The sequence below is a fragment of the Linepithema humile genome, chromosome 2 (assembly GCF_040581485.1).
Source record: "Linepithema humile isolate Giens D197 chromosome 2, Lhum_UNIL_v1.0, whole genome shotgun sequence".
NCBI lineage: Eukaryota > Metazoa > Arthropoda > Insecta > Hymenoptera > Formicidae > Linepithema > Linepithema humile.
Window position 1 is genome coordinate 28512289 of NC_090129.1, and position 19368 is coordinate 28531656.

The 19368-nt window shown below is 35.1% G+C and overlaps 5 protein-coding genes across 10 annotated transcripts in view; 4 read left to right on the forward strand and 1 right to left on the reverse strand.

Moving 5' to 3' along the window:
• Positions 1 to 1184: 1184 nt before the first annotated feature.
• Positions 1185 to 4517, forward strand: LOC105677345 (midasin). 2 transcript variants are annotated; one of them, XM_067350250.1, is made up of 5 exons: positions 1185 to 1345; positions 2040 to 2167; positions 2309 to 2575; positions 3274 to 3768; positions 4286 to 4517. In XM_067350250.1, exons 1-5 carry the CDS (start codon positions 1264 to 1266, stop codon positions 4307 to 4309), a joined length of 996 nt encoding a protein of 331 aa, XP_067206351.1. In that variant the 5' UTR covers positions 1185 to 1263; the 3' UTR covers positions 4310 to 4517. The 2 variants fall into 2 exon arrangements, with proteins under 2 accessions (XP_067206351.1, XP_012231333.2); XM_012375910.2 differs by having other exon boundaries at positions 3274 to 4517.
• Positions 4518 to 6594: 2077 nt separating this feature from the next.
• On the forward strand, positions 6595 to 8439 carry LOC105677307 (mediator of RNA polymerase II transcription subunit 30-like). Of its 2 annotated transcripts, none has more exons than XM_067350255.1 (5): positions 6595 to 6734; positions 7054 to 7210; positions 7449 to 7853; positions 7925 to 8181; positions 8261 to 8439. In XM_067350255.1, the coding sequence occupies exons 2-5, from the start codon at positions 7093 to 7095 to the stop codon at positions 8357 to 8359; spliced, it is 879 nt and encodes a 292-aa protein (XP_067206356.1). In that variant the 5' UTR covers positions 6595 to 6734; positions 7054 to 7092; the 3' UTR covers positions 8360 to 8439. The 2 variants fall into 2 exon arrangements, with proteins under 2 accessions (XP_067206356.1, XP_067206355.1); XM_067350254.1 differs by having other exon boundaries at positions 6645 to 6837.
• Positions 8295 to 9378, reverse strand: LOC105677308 (gem-associated protein 7-like). The gene is made up of 2 exons (XM_012375843.2): positions 9157 to 9378; positions 8295 to 8690 (listed from the first exon to the last, which is right to left on the reverse strand). The coding sequence occupies exons 1-2, from the start codon at positions 9281 to 9283 to the stop codon at positions 8503 to 8505; spliced, it is 315 nt and encodes a 104-aa protein (XP_012231266.1). The 5' UTR covers positions 9284 to 9378; the 3' UTR covers positions 8295 to 8502.
• Positions 9379 to 10209: 831 nt separating this feature from the next.
• Positions 10210 to 13321, forward strand: LOC105677301 (uncharacterized). The gene is made up of 2 exons (XM_012375835.2): positions 10210 to 10962; positions 12202 to 13321. The coding sequence occupies exons 1-2, from the start codon at positions 10225 to 10227 to the stop codon at positions 12706 to 12708; spliced, it is 1245 nt and encodes a 414-aa protein (XP_012231258.2). The 5' UTR covers positions 10210 to 10224; the 3' UTR covers positions 12709 to 13321.
• A 4748-nt stretch (positions 13322 to 18069) lies between these two features.
• LOC105677340 (RNA-binding protein 24-like) overlaps positions 18070 to 19368 on the forward strand; it is a 30431-nt gene continuing 29132 nt past the window's right edge. For 3 of the 4 annotated variants that reach the window (XR_001101543.2, XR_001101544.2, XM_012375902.2), the window contains exon 1: positions 18070 to 18439. The gene's annotated coding sequence lies outside the window, so the exon portion shown is untranslated. The remainder of the gene's footprint in view (positions 18440 to 19368) is intronic. The other variant, XM_012375903.2, reaches the window with a different exon arrangement.

The window sequence follows — 19368 nt, forward strand, 5'->3', positions numbered from 1 at the left end:
ATTAGACAGGAAAGCGCACAAGATTCTCACCAATTGGCTGTGTAAATAAATATCAAATATGAGATTTTATTTTACATTGAGTGATGATTTTCGATACTTAAATGGCTTTCACGATCGGAATTTTCGATCTTTAATGCGCGTTTATGGTTCCTAAATTAATTGTCTTTATGCGTTTTACTAATAGGAAGAAACAATTCAAGATAAGTAGGTTTTAGAGATTCGAGCAATATGATTTACACATAGAATATAATGTATACAAAATTTAAAGTGGCACTTTGAAGATTGGAAACACCAGTATCTTTGTTTTCAATTTCTCAATTATCATTTTATTAACGCTTATATCTGGAACATCAAAATATTACTAAAAAAACATTGGCTCTAAAAAAGAAAAAAAAATAATAAAAAGAGAAACAAAATTTATTCTTGTATGATGCTTTAACCCTTTTATTGCCAAATTATTCAATAGCTATAAAAGAAACATTTGTTCGTATTTATGTGCACATTACATAACAAATAAAAAAATTTTGACATTTTAAAAACGCTGAAGGATTCTTTTCATTTGTTATTATCTAGCAATAAATTTAATTTTTATTGCAACCATATAGAATAATTTGCGTTGTAAAATTATTATACATAAGGAAAATCCTTTTTTTTTATCTTTGCTTAATAAATCTATTTAAAATATTTCAAAGAAATTATTATCTCTAAACATTAATTGCATTTAAAATAGCTTTTGTCGTCGAATTGTGACAGCAAAAAACATAAAAGATGATAATATTTTAAAATTTTATTGCAAAATTTATATAAACACATATCAAAATAATTGTTAAAGTCAAATATACAAAAATTAGTACATATTCACAGATATGGAAATACAGACGGCTATAATATTTTATTTCATATTTTTAAATACGTAATCACATAGCATCCACAGCAGAAACGAAAGGGTTAAAAAGAAAGCAAAATCTATTCTCGCGTAATGCTTGAAATAACGTTGCAAGGCTCATGTCTGTAAAACACAACGATCGATCGAGCGCGATACCTATCATCATTATCGATACACGATGGGAAGAAATGCGCTCGTTCGGCTCGATTGCCGAAAGTAAAGGAGAGCTCTCGAACTTTTTGCTCCGATATTAACGGAACGGCGTTCCGAATCGGTGCTAACCCCGAGGGGCCTCTTCGTAGCACTAGCTGGAGGGTAGGGGATCGTACATATAAAGGAGAGAGCCCCGTGCTCTGGGGGCCCAGTACCGTTCAAAGATGCAAACCGCCGGGATGCTGCGTGGTACCAGGGTCATCTCCCTTCTGGTACTCGTGGTACCTCCTCTTATTGGCTACGCCTGTGAGTAAAAACTTCGTCCCAAGCTTCCGGACATCGATGTGTGTGACATAATTGATTGATCGCGTCGTCAGGGACCAGTGTGTGCAGTGATCAGAAATTGGGATTATTTAGTGCGTTACTTCGAAGATTCCCGCTGCCGAGAGACATCGCGCATAATAAATTTTGAAAACAAAATCAAGTCTTGCAGAAATAGATGAATTTAAATTTAAATTTAGAATGTGGTTGTCGAAATATTTTTAAAAATTTATAATCAAGAAGAAGTAGAGTTCTGAAATTTTTTTTATTAATTAATAAGAATATATTATCATGAATTAAACTCGAACTATTTTAAAAATCTTTATGTAAGAAAAATACTCACTATAAATTACTATAAAAATAAATGCAAATTTACGAGCGATAATGGCCACATTTTAGAAGTTACACCATTCATTTAAAAAAATATAAAAATTTATCAGTCGAATCAGCGGTTATTTTTTTTTTTTTTTGCGATTACATATGGTGAGCTCCAACTGAGCGCTTGGTCTAGTTAATCCACGCTTCGTCTAGCTAATCCCTACGCGCGCGATTAAATATCCGCGTTGCTATCATAGCCAATCAGCTCGCCTTGCCAAGTGCGTATTTCCAACGCAATCATCCGCGTTACGCATACGACGTTTCTCACTGCCTTTCAACTAGCATGCTCGATTTATTCTAGATTCGAGTCCTCTTCAATATCTACCCAGCATCCCGGGATACATTCCCGTTTATATAAGATACGGAGATGAACCATTAGACCAAATAAATCCCGACTTGGCCGAAGCTTTCGGAGAGAATTCAGTTAAGGTACTAATTAATAATCAATAATTATGCGTTTACGTGACAAATAACAAGCTATTGTAACGAGAGAAATATATTGATTTATTTCAAATAAACGATAAATATCACTATAAAGTAGAATTTACAAACGTTAATTTTGCATAACAGAGTTTGCAGAAAATAGATCACACGCTTGCTCACGAGTCTGACAATTTCAAAGATGACGACATAAACGTGTTTTTGGAAGAGTCAAGCAAGAAGCATCCATATCCGCTGCACGTTAGAGAAGCGGAACCCTCATTCGCCACTGTTAGCAGCGCTGATTCTAACAAGCCAAAGCTTCTAAATATCTACGAATTACCTGATGACAATGATACCAGGCCGCGCAGACGTTTTCGAGGAAGATCTAGAATGAAGAAACCGCCCCCAAGAAAGGTATAATTGTAATCAATAATATATTTTCCGAAAAAAAGTTGTAAAATAACTGCGAACAAAGATACAAATAATTTGTATTGCTTCAAGAATTTTAAAATAATATGCTAATAACGTTTTTTTAAATAGCATGCGGATAGAATCTCATTGATGAGTCAATATACATTTATTACCTCGTAATACTTTTACAATTAAAAATAAAGATTGCTTCATGTAAATTGTGTACACTTGCGGCAAACAAGAGAATCAATTCCGAGAAAAGGAATTATCAATTTGAATACATTTTCAAATTCTGCACATCTATCTCTCGCCTTGACATCTGCGTGTAATCTAAGAGAAATCTGCCTGAGTCATCTTTACATCATTTGTCGCTTCATCAACACGTGTTGACGTATTTAAAGATCTTATCTACGCGTGATTGAGCTTTATAAGCCGGTTTGCGTTGAAGTGTAAAATGAACAAAACATCTTTGATTTATTTTTCAACATTAAACACGCATTTTGATTGAATTGATCTTCATTTAACATTGACCACTTCATTTAACACGCAACACACAGAGCCTTAAATAAATTACAGAAAATAAAATTAGAGAAATTCTAGAGAGATAAGACGTTTGAATTACTTGCACATTGTTCTAAAAAACCATATATATTATTTTTATATAATACATTAAATATTTACGAATTTAAAATATTTCACAGGTTAGCTTACTTTCCGATGCGGAAAAGGAAGAGTTGGAAAAACTGGCGATTGAAGTTGAAAGAGAGGAGACCAAGCCAAATGAACTCTACGGGCCTCATTCTAGATCGCCACATCTGGAAAGACCACATAATCGACAAAATGCGCACAATTTCTTCGCGCCAATAAAAGGGCAGAATCCGTTCAACGAACCCTTGATAGATTTGCCTGGAATTTCTAAAGTCGCAGACTTTTCGAAATCCTCGAATGATCACAATATTGCTGAAACTGATGAAAGTGAACCGCCTATTAAAGAGCAACGTCCAGACAACGTTTTGTCGAATGTGGATAAATTGCTACCTATCGATTTTATAGACGAAAGCAAAATCGATGAGGATGCGATACCTGAAGTCGATAAAGGGAAATTATTGCCAAATAAGCAGGCAGACCAGTCAGAAACTCCTCAAGTCATAGATCTTTCGCAACCCTTAGAATACGACGATGCTGGTTTATCTGAGGTTGGTAAAAATGGATCACCTATCAAAGTACAACGCCCAACGTCAATTTTGTCGAACGTAGATAAGTTATCGCCCATCGATCTACCAGACGAAAGCAAAACTGCTAAACATAATAAAATGAACGATTCTACAAAGCCAAACGACGAAATTGCGACAGATTAGTTGCTCAAGAATGCTTTTATAATTTATTTGTAGTAATATCAAGTGTACCAGATCGCCCGATATCTTTTTCAGTCACAAATTCTTCGAAGAATTTAGAGTCAAATTTTGCTCGGCAAAAGATTTGTGAAAAAAGATTTGTCGCAACGTCGTCATTTTCGTCGAATAAATAGCAATTAAGTTTAACAGTTATTTTAGTGTAGTCGCGCTATAATTAAACCGTAGTTGCCATAAAAATATCTAAATTCGTCAAGAAATTTGTAGTCAGAAAAAGATGTAACTGATTAGAAATATTTTATCCGTAAGCTCTAAAGTAAAAGTTAGTTATGTGATAAAGAGCATTTCTATGATTTTTTAGGTTGTGTTATTTATGATAAAATAATCTACTGATGCTCGTGAAGAATATTTTATCGCATAGTGGAAATTACAGTTTTCCTGGTGGCTGTTATCGCTTTCGAGCTTGTAAAATTTACGCACTATGAATCATGTTAATGTTAATAATAATGTTAATAATAGAACCTCATCGTGTAAAGTTGAATGTTTTTAATAAAACTTTGCCGCAATTATTCACAATAGTGAATAAAAATATATGTATATTACATCTTTATTGCATTGACCGTAAATAAAAATATTCTATAATAGAATCGTGGATCTACAAATTTAAAAATTATAACAAGACAACAATTGTATAAAGGCAAATATAGCATCTTTCAGAAATGACGAAAAGAAAAACATAATTTTATTTGTGTTACAAAATTTATTTAACGATTTTGTTTTAAACGTTTTATATGTATGTTGTTTTGCATAGTAATCAATAATTAATTCTGTTACCAGTGATTTAATAGCGTACTATAAAAGATAAGCGCTCCAAGTTGCTCATTTAATGTCTTTAGTACTACTTTTCTGTATTTTATTGTGTTCTTCACGCGAAATGACATCTTTTTGATCACGTATATAATAGTTCAATCCGGGCACTTGTAAAACCAAGGTGGATGGAATAATTCTTAACTTGCTGCTCTCGGTATCAGTGGCTGGACTGTTTATCTTATCAAGCGTCTCATCGTCGATGTTAATTAACACACTATTTCTACGTTCCTCCAAAAATCTTTTACTTGAGAGAATAAATATTTTGTTTCCCAATTTGCAGGCATACGCAGAAATAAACTCACTTATTTCCGGCGCGTAAGCGGTTTTTGGTATGGCATAACAGCGAACAGTTCTTTGCTTGATGTTAGTGTTTGGTGTACTGTAGTTGGAATGTAATTTTGAAGATAGCGAGGTGCGAAAGAGTGTCGGTTCTTTAGTATTCGGCACTTGAACTCGTCCAGTGGTAGGAAAATCCTTTTCAGCCGATTGAACCTTAGCTAATTTCGACAAATTAACAATCAACTTTTCATAATTATTTTTTTCAGACGACATTCCTTCACTCGTGTTAGATCGTTGATTTATGGTCTTCTGATGACTCAAGTTAGTTGGAATTTTTTGGATTCCTTTTGAGAGAGAAATTCCTGCGGCTTTAGATGATCGGTGAGATCCATTTAAAAGATTGATATTATGCGTGCTGTTATTCATCCACTGTCCGTCTTCCGCACTGGAATATCTTGCCGCAAATTTATCACTATTTGTTGAAATAATCTTCGCCAGCAAGAAGAAAATTGTTAACCAGTGTATTGACATTGTTGTTCCACGACACTGATGAAATTTTCTTCGAATTAGCTCTGTTTCGTGTGTGACAATTTAGGTTTCTTTAGAAACTGGCGCGGTTTAGTACGCACGTTTGCGACTGCGTCACAGGACAAACCAGGAGACACTGACTGTAACGGAAAAAATAAAACTCCTGAACACCGACGAACCAGGAAGTGACAAATTAGTCCTCTGTACATTGACCTTATTTTCTCCGCGCTTGCGTACCCACGATTTCAAGTTTTGTGTTTCTCCAAATATATATAAAAGCATCATCAAGAAATCAATTTTAAATTTATTGTGTCAAAAAATTAAATAAAAAAACATTAAATATACATATCACTCAGCTGTAAATTTATCCTTTATAAAAAAATTAAATAGATTGATAATTTAACAAAAGTTACAAATAAATTCAAAAGGTATTAGCAGACAAAGTATTGTATTATATATATATATACGTATAAAATATTTTATAATATATATGTTTATATATATATGTAACAGGTTGATGCAAAAATAATTGCGGTTTTTGTTATTAACTCGATGATTAAAAACCGCAATTATTTTTGCATCAACCTAATATAAAATTCCTGTAAGTTTAATTTTAATTTTTAATAAATATAAAACTGTTTCACTAGCAAGCAGCCGAAATAATCTCATTAGATAATAACAAATTTACAAGCATGCAAAATGAATCAGATGCTGAAATAAAAAGTCTTTTTAATAATATTAAATTGTTTAACAAATACTTGATGCTTTATAGATTCATATACAAGTATGAAAGATTAATATAAAAATAGATTACAATGCATACCGGTATATGAATGTAACTTTATTAACAGTACATAATTCTGTACAATATATTATATTTATAAATATAGGATTATTTATAATTATTGAATATTTTATTGTTTAAGATATCATTCTATTAAAAAAAAAAAATACAGATTTAAAAAGTATAATAAAAAGAAAATCTACATTGCCTGCACAGTACACGATTCCATCAGCAGTTTCGCTCGTACGACGTTAGGAGACGAAAAGTGACAATATGTAAAGAGCGTGCTTGTTCATGACTTGGTGTATTACACGTGTACCAAAGAAGATAAATTTTCATAATTCTTTGTGTAAATAATGTGATATATTTTTATTAATATATATGATGATGATGCATAATAACAAATAGTTCAAATCAAATAATACTATAATTTTATTGGGAACAATTTTAATGTGAGAAACCATGATATCTATAGTCAGTAATATAATATAAAAAGCTTTCTCCTTTCTTTGTGCGAAATAGTTTATAACATAGAATAGCGAAAAATTAAGTTACAAATTTCTTTTAACAAGAGATACATTATCTACTAATTAAAGTTACGCGTGATGAAGTTAAGTGTGATATAACCTCCTGAATGTGAACTTATAATAGTTAATTTTTGTTTTCAGAGAATATATTAATCGACTGTTATTTTATAATAAAACAATATGGCTGGTCAACAACATCCCTTCTTATCTGGGTTTCCTAACGTACAACAAACTGCTATGCGTACACAGTTTGGTGGCGGACAAATGGTTTCTGGTTTAATGGGGCCACAGCAAGGAAGTAAGTATTTGGGAATATTTTTCTATAGCTCATTTTCAGTTAATTAACAGTTAGTGAACAATAACATTTATTTAATTTATTAGGATAACTTGCGACTTGTGTTTAGGATGACTTGTGATTGTATAAGTCAATAATTGTGATTAATATGCTTTAAAAATACCTATAAAATAGAAGGATAAAATTCTAAGAATAAAACAAAGCCGAAAATCTAGGAATCAAACAAAAACTTTTATTTTAGACATGGTAAACTCTCAACAATTTGGCATGGGAGTGGGAGTAGGTGTCGGTAATGTTGGATCTAATACCATGGGAATGCCAAACTCTCAACAAGTCTTGGCGCAACAACAGCAACAACAGCAGACAATTGCGATGCAACAACAAATGCAACAGATGCAGCACCAACAATTGCAACTGCAACAGCAGCAACAGGCTGCGATGGTTCAACAGAATAATCAGAGTAACAATCAAGCCACAACGCCGCAAACTCCAGTCCCACCTACCCAGCCACCACCACAACAACAACAACAAAATAAGGAATTTAATACCGCCAGTCTGTGTAAATTAGGACAAGAGACTGTGCAGGAAATTGTTAATCGTACTTTAGAGCTCTTCCAAACTCTCAAAGTTCTCCAGCCACCCAATGGTATGTTAACTGTCTATTAACTAAAATGCTATTAAATATTTTGTTAATAAATCTATTATTTATAAATATAGGTACAGCACAAGGGGCAAACATGGCAAATGAGAAGAAAAGTAAGGTCTACGACCAATTGAGAATGATAAAAATGATGTATAAACGTTTGAGACTGATCTATGAAAAATGCAATGAGAATTGTCAACTGCAAGGCATGGAATATACGCATATAGAAAGCTTAATTCCATTGAAAGAAGAATGGGATATGAAATCTGATGAAAAGAAAACTTCGGAATCTTACAGACTTGCTTGTGAAGAGCATAAGGACATTATGGAGGTACAGAAAATATGATTACTGTATACTTTAATTATAATTATCAGATTTAATTATAATAAAATTAAAATTTCTTTTGCAGCAAGTGATAGGGAAAAATAGGCACATTAAAGAAATAATTGACCACTTAAGACGTATTATTTCGGAAATAAACACAATGCTACATATGCGTCGATCTTAGGCAACCAAATGTAAAAAATGATCTGTAAACTATTTTGAGTATCCAAAAGTGTAATAAATAACTTTTTTTGTACAGTATAAGGTATTTTGCGAGTGTTGGTATTTTATCATGTAAATTCATCTGTTCCTCAGGCATTTATTTCTTTATTGTTCAGTACTAATGTCGCCAATGTCTAAGTAGATAATGTCATTGCTTCGAAGAACGGCATCTGGTATTTTCCCAATTGGTGTCTCCAAATTCCTCACAAAAATCTCAGAACATTCCACATCACAACCTCTGAATTCACCCAACACGTGTGTATTTTCATATAAATGAAATTCTGCTCGTTTGCCTATAATGATAATTGAATATCAGTGTCAGAACAACAAACGTTACTGTCATCTAATTGATTAAGATTAATTGTAGATTAATTTTATTAGTAGTTAATATTTCTTTTGTAATATATTCATGCAGTTATAACCTATAAAGGTTCAATAAACAGCTAATTCTAAATTTCATTTAAAATATTAATGTATGATAATTATGTATAATTATATATTTGCGTACATTTTCGCCATACATATTTCCTATATGAGCAATAATTTGAATTTCTTATTCAAAGTATTACACACAAAACTAATAAATATCCCTTTTGATTATCATCATAGCAATTTTAAGAGATATTAAAATTTAATGTGAAAATTAATTTAATGTGCACGTATATATTGTCTACATTGACGTATTAAAAAAAATTTACTCGATACTTCAAAATTAAATTGCACAGAGCATGTAATACAATGTTAGGTGAATTTTCTTACCGACAATGCCGGTAACAACACGCAAAAAACGTTCCCGCAGAAATGCACGAGCCTGTTGCTTCTCCGAAGTTGCAAATTCCAAATCAGCTGTGTTTGTGATCACATCAGTTTTTCCTTGTTCAATCATTTTTTTATCAGAAAATAATGTAACATTGCCGAGACTAACACGTGTGATGCGACTATGATGGAGTTGGATGCAGTCATAACAAAGTTTGCGCGCGCAATAAGAGAAGGCGGTATATTTGAGTGTTCATAAATTGTTGCTTGATAATTATAGCAATGTAACAGTATATACTAAATAAATTATTTATTAGTAAATTAAAATTTGTTTAATAAAATCGTATTCTGCGTGTATGACAATTAAAGAATTCTAAAAAGTAAAAATTTTATTAAGAAAAGCCGAAAAGTAAAGAAACTTTTCTTATTTTCAAATTAATTAAAAACATCCCTTTTCTTTTTAACTTTCTCTCGTATGTTTAAACAAAATATGTGTAATATGTAATGCATAATATAGGCACATTGAAATTGAAAGGATTTCAATAACAATAATTAATATTTTAAAAAAGATCGCAGTTGTTAATTATCTCAGATACATTGTAATTTACAAGGCCTGGAATGGAATTAAGTATTCGTATCAGCAAAACTGTTTTGCGTGTAAGAGTAAGTGAGCAAGAGATAAAGATTTTCATATTTCTGCTAAACAAATGTAAATTACGAAATAAAAACCGATATAACTAAGCTCTCACTTTGCTCTTATCTTCACAAGTAAAACAATGACAGTTTTTATATGCGCATTCCGCAGACATAAAATCTCTCCTAATATGAAAGTTTTGAAAGTATGTATATAAAAAAACAAGGAAATCTCGAGTATCCTGCATCGATAGCCCACATTTCCTATGCAAAATGCACCGCGGAGGACGCTTAGATCGATATAATTACCATACTTATAATGATATCTACCAAACACACTTTCTCGAGACCACATGGGGGCGACCCGCAGCTTTTTAATTTCATCGAAGAGCCTATAAGGTGTCACTTCATTTTCGTTCCGATCACGACGCGGTAACGATGGGCTCCCTCATCATTGTTTTAACATTCATCGCCGCATATTGCAGTGGTAAACCAATCGACCGAGTGTTATTTCAGTATCGATTCTGTAGCTACGTCTTTCCAACGACTCTTTTCATTGCAGAGACGTATTGTGACACACTTCCGACTACTCTCGTTAAGCCTGAAGATGTCGGGCTAGTTGAGAAGAACAACAACAGTCACGCGATCGAGAAAGGATTCTTCTGGAAAAATCCGTCGCGACAAAGGTCCTTGAAGCTAGAGGAGTTCAGGAATCTAAGCAGCGCGAATAACGAGACGAGTAAGAGGAAGTCACGACTTCTGGACGGCTTAGCCTTCCTAGCTGGCCTCAGCGTCGGGGGATTGGCTGCCGCGGCATCCTCCGTAAAAAGTGTCGCTAAATTACCGCAAGGGTCGTTCAGTTTAAACCTAGGTTCTTCCAAAGCCCCACCCTACTTCGCCGCTTATTACAATCCTTATTCTCTGCTGCCTCATCCGTTCTTCTATCCCGGTTCTTTCGGACTCGTGCCGATTAACCCCGCGAAACCCCCAACGACGTCGCACAACGATCTAACGCAGCAAGTGATCAGCATATTTGAAAATAGACCGCAGACCGATCCCGAGGAGAACAATAAGGAATATGTAGACGCGGAGAAAAAGTTCAGCAGCGACAAAAGCGGCGAGGCTGACGATCGCACGGATTTACGAGCCGCAGCCGATCGGAACGCGGAAGAGAAGGTAAGGATTTAATAGATCTCGGCTCGCGCCGCGGTGAGCAAATAGAAATCAGAGCAGAAAGCCACGCGTTTTATCTAGGCGCGCATCTCACCCAGCGACGAGCGTCGTGCTTTCTCAAAAGTCAAAAACACTGACTCGGTTATTCGTATTAATTACGCGGAAATATTAATGTATGCTACATTGCCGGTGAATAATCGTTGAGATTCGGATAGCAGCGTAATAAGATCGCGGAGCGAGCTTTAAACATTTTGGAATTATTTATGAGATGATCTGATGAATATAATAAATACTTTCGCGTCGGGTTTATTAATGCTGTGTTTACGAAAATGTAAGAGCAAGACGCTTCGCGAATGCTCGGATAAAATAATATAGTTGTACAACAGGTGCTCATACGATACATCACTCTTTCGTGTTCTCTAGTTTTTCGTTGCTCTCTCTTTCTCTGTTTTAGCTTCCGCACAATTTAATATATGCGTCTGTGACTTTACTTGAGCCTAATGATATTGTATGCCATGTATGACAAAATAACACGCGAAATATTGATTCTCAAACAGAGCGGCGTTTCCAGTAAGCACAAGCTAACAGTAACATAACATAGTAACATACATAAGTAACATAGTCAATGTTATAATTTTCCACTCGACAATGTAACTGCAATATAACATGCCTTGTACGTAACAATTACATTGTTGAGTGGGAAATTATAACATTAATGTTATGTTACTGTTACTTTGTGTTCACTGGGTTCTTGTACGAAACCAAGCGTGTCCAGTCGGCAATTTTTTTACGTACTACATTATGCTATTACGAAGCAAAAATATCCTTTTATTTTTCTTCGCTCTTGTTGTGAAATCTAAGACACATTGGGGAAAGTGGAGTCCACCCCTATTATCTTGTTGTTGACTTTGAGGTGGCGGTGACTAGGAGTTATTCATGATATTATTATGTACTTTATGATGCTATGGCTTACTTTCACCTGCTACCTTCAAGTAAACAATAAGACAAATAAATGCGGGCTCTAAAATTTTTTAACTTACCTCAACGTACTTTACATAATGTAATTCGCTAAAGAATAATATTCTTGTCAATTTAATTTAAATAGCTCTCGAATCATGTGAAAATATGTAAACTTTCTTAAATTCGAACAAGTATATTTTTGCACGCTTGATTTCACAAAATAGCACGCGCGCTTCGCGCATCGGTAAATCACAACACTAATGAATAATTCACCATCGGCAGATAGTGATACGCGGATGTAAAGAGGGACAACGGAAGCACGGCAATTTCTTCAAAGAATCGGTCAGAGCGCATGAAGATTTCTACAGTGCCAGCAACTTGGATCCATCTGCGAACGTGACCGCGAATCAGACCATGACAACAAATGCAACTATGACAAGCCCGCCGATCCAAAATACAACGTATTATCCTCCGCCTCAGTATACCGCGCCGTCCTTGCCGGGATATTTCGGCGGGTATCCGCAGAATATAAATCACGTTGATCTTACGACGAGCTCGGACGCATACCGTTATCAAGATCCTAGCCACAGCAATTATAATTTGCCGTACGAGAGACCGCATTTTTACCACGATGACAAGTACAATGCTTATTCGAATCCTCACGTTAATTCATATTTTTCTGGGCCATATTCGTCCGATCAAACAAATGAACACGCAGCTGCGGATTATAATCGATTGTATCGCCAACCGTATCAATCACCGTACGATAGCTTTCGACCAGTAAAGTGAGTCATTTTTTGCATAAAGTTCGTTAAACATTTTATCGAATTGTGTAAATTAGATTGCGCTTGATGAGCTTCTAAAAAGTAAAATTTTTATTATTATTAAAATAGATTTAAATCAATATTTTCTACTAAAAATATATGAACGGAGATTAAGTTCAAAACTTCATCTTCTTTGTATATTTTTCTATTATTCTTTCACATTATTTTCACTAGTGTAAACACTAGTTGTAGAAATAATTAAAGTATTAATTAAGAAACGGTAAATGTGGTATGTTATCAATTATTGCAATATATATGAGGGCTTCAGAAAAAAAGTGGAACAAGTCTATTTTTGTTAATTGTTAGAAAATTAGTTTCAAAGTTAAAGTTGTTCTAACTGTGCGCAACTTGTACACTGTTATAGTTTCTCTTAATTTTAACTTGAACATTTGCACTCACTTTTTAATCATTCAGTGAAAACTGTTCAGCTTTTTCTAATTTATACATGGATTGGACTTGTTCTACTTTTTTTCTGAATTCCTCATATGATAATGTCAATTTTATGTGGCTTTTGATTTATTGCATGCTTTTACCAATTTAAATATAATTATTTTAGATTCTATATGGATGTATTTTATTTTAAATAAAAACATATAATTTTGTATGAATAAGTACTTAAACTTGAATAATTATTTTTGTCTAACTATTCACTATTGCATCAAAAGAATCACCGAGTTAATAAAAAATATCTCAAAAGTATGCGTATTAATTTGTACAAATAACTAATAAACAATAATGCTTGCTATCAAAGAAAGATTATGAAAAACGCTACATAGATTATGATGAATTACTTCTTTGTCAGCTAATGTCAGCTAATTATTTTGGAATCAATAAGCCATTATTGCTGTACTTAACTTTTATTCCTTTCGATATGTTTACATTTTTATTACTCGAAGCAATTCTTTACAAAAGTACGAATTTGTTAATTCTAAATCATCAATTAATAATATCAACACAATTGTGTGAATAAAAATTTTCAACTGACAATATCATGAAAGATGAACTTCGAATTATATAAAAGAATTTTTCCATTATGAGATCATTTTTCATACACACGACAAATGATGTTATTTCTCCTGTCAAGGGCACTCGCGCCCTTAATAATACAAGTTCCGTTATATATGACAGAAACATCTACGAAACGTAGTGGCTTGTTTGGACAATTGTTCGCAGGATTGCACAGCTGTTCAATACTGATTTCGCGCGAGCTGATCAATAAAACGATAATCTACTAATGGCATTCCAGGCTCGTTCATCGCTGCAAGTATAACAACGGCTCCAACGATGAGAAATAAACGTCATATAATAAATAAATAACTATTCCGTCAGACGCGACCAATTGGACGCCGTTGTTCGCAAGGAAGAAACCTGTTTTATTTTCGGACGAGTTTGGAGGGCTGGGCTTCTCATCTATTTCGAGAAGGCCGCCACTGCTGGTATTGTGTCTCTAAAGACGCGGGTACTTTACAGCTTTCGCGCGTAATTTTTCAGTCGGCAAATTTTCGTAACATACATATATATATTATTCGCAGCGATAATCGAAAAAAGACGCAAATTTTGCAAAAGAATCTAGTTGCGGTTATTTTTCAAGTTACTGTCGAATGTTACATTTATAATTCATGTAAAATCATAATGCCACAATTGAAGAGAAAACCATCATAAAATAAATATACTCAGGTCTCTTTGTCGCACTATTTAAAGTCAGCGATCCGAAACGAATTAGTTTATTTAAAAAAATATAACTTGCAAGAATTGCAAAGAACGCGCGGACATAAATATGTAGATGCATGTACCCGGATATACATTAGACTTTTATCATCGATACTTTCGCTTTTTAAGCGCGCAGTTGTAAAACGGGTCGCGCGTGCCTTCGTCCTGAGGAGCGTGCAAAAGACGGGAGCTTTGCGGGCGGGTGAGTCAATCGCGAAACTCTGACGTACACGTATCGTGATTACAGTAATTTCCCTAGATCGTTACACTCTCGGCGTGACGCGCGTGTATACGATATGCCGATTCCATGGGTTCGCACGTGGATATGTGGGTGATCTGATACGAGGTGGCGCGATATTGCGTGCGCGATTGTGCAACAAACACGAGACAGGAAACGATCGACTTCCTTCGCGGAAGTGTTAAGTTTTCTCTAAAAACGACGGCGGTGTCGGGCAGCGCCACGTGGCCGACCAATTTAATGTCTATTTCACTCGGACATGTCGTAAATAATTTCGTTTTCGAGCACATGGCTCCCCCCCCCGTATACACGTACAAACGATATCCATGACGTGTTTTCTAACGAATTACTATGCGAGTGATCGAACAGGTCTGGTTACCAAGTCCTTCCAACGCGACTTCGCCTCGTGAACTTTACAACGCGATTTCATTCTTCTTTTATGACGTTTCGGTACAAATTAGCGACTTATTCGTTCAATAATCTGTTAATTTTTGCCACGTTTTAGATCGTTAAAAAGGATATTACAGACATAGTTCTGACATAGTTTCTACCAGACTTGACATGCCTTCAAGAACTGCCGTTTCTTTTGAGAGATAAAAATAATTTTAGATGATGAATGCGAGATTTGTCAGTGTTATTTTAAAGAACGCAGCTGCCGATTGATTGCGCCATAGACGTATCTACGAAATCGGACTAGATCAGGTCTCTTTAAATCTAAATATATACCGAGTGTCAGGGTTGAACGCCCTGGGATTTCCGGTCCTTGGCGTGTGCACTTCGCTTTTCCCCCCTTCTCAGTCCTTTTTATTTTTTCGTGCGGGCACTTACGTCTTCTTGTATCCCCCTCCATTTCCCACTTTCTACCGGCGACCTGGTTTTTTTTTCCACGCGAAACCCAATAGCCCTGTATCCTCTAGGATACTCCAGGACTATTTCCTGCGAGGCTACGCGGCGGCCGAGCCGGATGGGAAACCGCAAATGTAAAGCCCCATGCATAGGGCTTTCAGTGACACCGCATGTGCAATTTAATATATATATATTTCGCGCGGGAAAAAGAGCTACTGGACTTTAAAGGAAGTAGTTTGACCCGTGCCGATGTATTTTAAATTTGAGTTTATTCTTCAGAGCAGCATAAAGAAGTTCTTTCACAACAGAGAGGAAATTAAAGACAAAATTTTTTTAATATTCGATTATCGTGAAGTAATAACGTTTATAAGAATGTAATTAAACTTGAAAGTTGAAAAACTTGAGCTGAATTATGTATTTGGAATAATTTAACAGACACCAAATATCAATAGATATTAGTATAATATTAATAGATACAATTTCGCAGAAGTAAAATGGCGACTTCTTAAGTTACGGAATTTTTCAAGATTTACTTGCCGCGAGTGGCCGAAAGGGCACGACGCAATGTGCATGCCAATAAAATATCGCCAAGTCGTACGCACGTGCGTGCACGCAGAAGCGAAACGGTTCGTTCGGTGTGGTAAATGCACCACGGTCGGGTAAGAACCCTGGCCTCGCGTATGTAGGGGACACGACAGAGGAGAGACAGCTGTGGGGCAGCTGGCAGCGCGTGCCACGAACCTATGGGGTCTCCTTCGGACGCGAACGATGATATCCTATATTCCGTCGTACGTAACTAACGGCAGGTTTCGAACAATGCGACGTTCGCGAGAGAGCGTCGTCTATCGTCAAAGGGAACGTAGCTGGGTGGCTACGAATTATCGCTGCCTGGTTGCTCTCGCCGCCGGAAACTCGTATAATAAAATTGCTTATGACTATCTACGATCGTAATTTGTTTGCATAATGTGTACAAAAAAGTATCGTGGAGAGATTACTTCGCATAGAACGTCATAAAGATATAAGCATAACTTGTATAGGCCGCTACCGACAATGAAGCCCAGCTGACCCGCGAAGAATAATGTAATAAAATTTATGCTCAGCTTCTTATTGCTCGAAGCAAGTCTGCATTTAAAGAAATGTTGAAGTAATTTCGATTCAGGCAAATTGTCTACCACAAGTGACGAATTTTTTACATGAAAAACTTACATAGAATTTGTAATCGATCTCTTTTTTGTTATGTATAAGTGTTAATAATGTAACTGAAATATTTTTTGATTGTAAGAGATAAAAACACACTTCCAGTGTTGCATATTATTTGTATGTACTTTCAGAATAGTGCGTCAAGATTTTTGTTAATGTAATTTTAAAAGAACGCTAACAATGCAGGCGAGGGTTCTTTATTCTGTAAGGATAATGTGCATTCGTTTCCTGCGCGTGCTGCGATTCTAATGTTCGAGCCGCGTGCAAAGCGACGGAAAGGTGCGTTTTTCTCGCGAGTTTTTCACCGGCCTGAAAGAAAAAAGATCAGCGAGTTCAAAGCTTTCGGGGGAGAGCGTTTCAGCGAACATCTGCCGTCCGTCGTCTGCAACGATAATAATTCGAACAGCTGATGCTCCGCGGACGGCCGCCTCGCCTCTTGGATCCTGCAGGATCGTTTCGCTTTGTTGTTCATTCGTAAGAGAAATTCTTAGAGAACGAAAAAGAAATTTACTTCCGATCCTGCTATGATCAAATTTTTTCAAGTAAATATAATAATTTGCTTTTTCTAATTTTATAATTTCTATTAAAATGCTGAATAAACACTTTTATTAATTAAATTATATTCTTAATATGGCTCAAAAAAATTTGTCTTGTGTCAATATATTTTTAGATTTCTGAAAGAAAAGTTATGAGAAAAATAGAATTCTGTTGTAGTTAAATTATTTACTTAAAAGAACATTAATTTTTTTTTTTCTCAATTATCCATTGTTTATTCGCGATATAAATATAAATAAAAATTCTATACTTTCGTGATAGATTGCTTTACATAAATATATTTCTTAACTTCGCACATATGATGTATTTTTAGATAATGGAATAAATCCAGAACAACTGGACGTTTTAAATGATGACTTCAATCAATATAACAGACACAAAACACACACGTTATTAATATAGAATTACGTAATTCGTTAAATTTCTATAGAGAATCCTGAAGAAAGTTTATAAAAAAAAAAACTACAGCGCTCCGGAAGAAGAACGATCGACTTGTCCGCGATTGTGCGCAAAACCCCATTGGGCGAACCCGCACACGTGTTCGGGACAATCGATCATCCGGCAACAAGTCATTACCCCGTGGCCGCGAGAAGCATCTTGCCGTGAGACCAGCGTCATCGACCATCGTGTTAAAACACACCGATCGATTCTACTTTTTGAATTTCAGCGCTCGTGTTGCTTGGGTGCGTGTCCGCTGCACAGGCGTGCGTGGTAGGAATCGGGCTCGCCAATGAAAACGTTCGATGGCGAGCCAGCTGGCAAACTGGAGCATCGTACAGTAGCCGCGACAACTCAAACGCGCTTCGGCAAGCGCTAGCATTCGCACGTGGGCCTTCGTTGGCATCGGTTGTGTCTTACGCGCGGTTTGCGGTTCGCAAGAAAGAGGCGCCGTTTAGCACGTGGTGACTCGCATTTCTAATTCTTATTTCACGAAATACTGACCACCGTGCCGATAGCATTCACGTGTATTTTTTTTTCTAATCGAATCTAGCAATTGTTTTTCGAAAGTGCATCGTGCTCTCTGCGTATCCTGTAGAAGATTCCTATCAATTTTGATGTGTAATACTGATTGTGTACCAACATTGGGATTATCACGATAGCAGTTTTACTCTAACAAAAGGACAAGCGTGGTGCGTCGAAAAGAAACGTAAGTAAGAGATACAATAGCGAAAATTTTTGCAACATTAATTGTCATAAAGTTTTTAGAAATAGTGCGTATAATTATATATATTTATAATTAAACTACAAATAACAATAAAAAATAATAAACTATAACAAGAAAAATAAAAGAAACCATTATGAAATAAACATATCTGAATGTGATAAAAAATTAGGCGTACTAATTTTCGTAAATAGATTTCTTAATTATCTTTAGGAGAAACGATTAAACTACAATACAATTAAGCTCTACTTCTCTTCGATCGGTCTATTTTTGATCGGCGCTTCAACCGCCGTTATTTCTTTTGAAAATAGCACGCTTAGGAGTCAGAAGGAATGGGGCCTGCAAGATATCTCGTGAAAAAATTCATCGGTTTTGTGCGCTGGAACACGTCATATTTAATGCACATTCGATACTGTTATTGCTGTGCATGTTGTATGAATTTTGAAACCGTACGGCTCATTAGCGTTGATAACGTACCTCTTTTAATTGCTATCATTATAACATATCGCTTAACAGTTCTTTCATCGCTTTTTATAATTATGTTCAAAATACACGACCATTTAAATAACTGATAAGCTTAAACAAAGTCCATATAAACTAATTAAACAGTTCTGAGCATAGCAATAAAAAGAATTTTTTTTAGATTACTGTATTACTTCCTGTATAATTAAAACGCACATTTTCTGGAAAATTTCATATTTATAGCTTAATGACTTTTTAATAATTTCATACATCATGGAATAATTGATTAAGAGATAAATAAAAAAAATACAACAGAATTTTAAAACACACAGATAAGACTTTTTCAGCCATCGAAATAAACGGTCAGTCTTAATGCGTCTAACGATACGAAAGAAAAGCATGTGCAATCTAATTATATAAAAAAATATGACAATAAGAAAGTTGCAATTTAC

Coding starts and splice junctions, on each gene's coding strand:
- LOC105677345 (XM_012375910.2), top strand. CDS start 1,264: ATGCAAACCGCCGGGATGCTGCGTGGTACCAGGGTCATCTCCCTTCTG. Junction 1,346..2,039: donor TCCTCTTATTGGCTACGCCT/GTGAGTAAAAAC, acceptor GATTTATTCTAG/ATTCGAGTCCTCTTCAATAT. Junction 2,168..2,308: donor TCGGAGAGAATTCAGTTAAG/GTACTAATTAAT, acceptor TTTGCATAACAG/AGTTTGCAGAAAATAGATCA.
- LOC105677308 (XM_012375843.2), bottom strand. CDS start 9,283: ATGATTGAACAAGGAAAAACTGATGTGATCACAAACACAGCTGATTTG. Junction 8,691..9,156: donor TGTTGTTACCGGCATTGTCG/GTAAGAAAATTC, acceptor TTATCATTATAG/GCAAACGAGCAGAATTTCAT.
- LOC105677307 (XM_067350255.1), top strand. CDS start 7,093: ATGGCTGGTCAACAACATCCCTTCTTATCTGGGTTTCCTAACGTACAA. Junction 7,211..7,448: donor AATGGGGCCACAGCAAGGAA/GTAAGTATTTGG, acceptor CTTTTATTTTAG/ACATGGTAAACTCTCAACAA. Junction 7,854..7,924: donor AGTTCTCCAGCCACCCAATG/GTATGTTAACTG, acceptor TTATAAATATAG/GTACAGCACAAGGGGCAAAC.
- LOC105677301 (XM_012375835.2), top strand. CDS start 10,225: ATGGGCTCCCTCATCATTGTTTTAACATTCATCGCCGCATATTGCAGT. Junction 10,963..12,201: donor ATCGGAACGCGGAAGAGAAG/GTAAGGATTTAA, acceptor CACCATCGGCAG/ATAGTGATACGCGGATGTAA.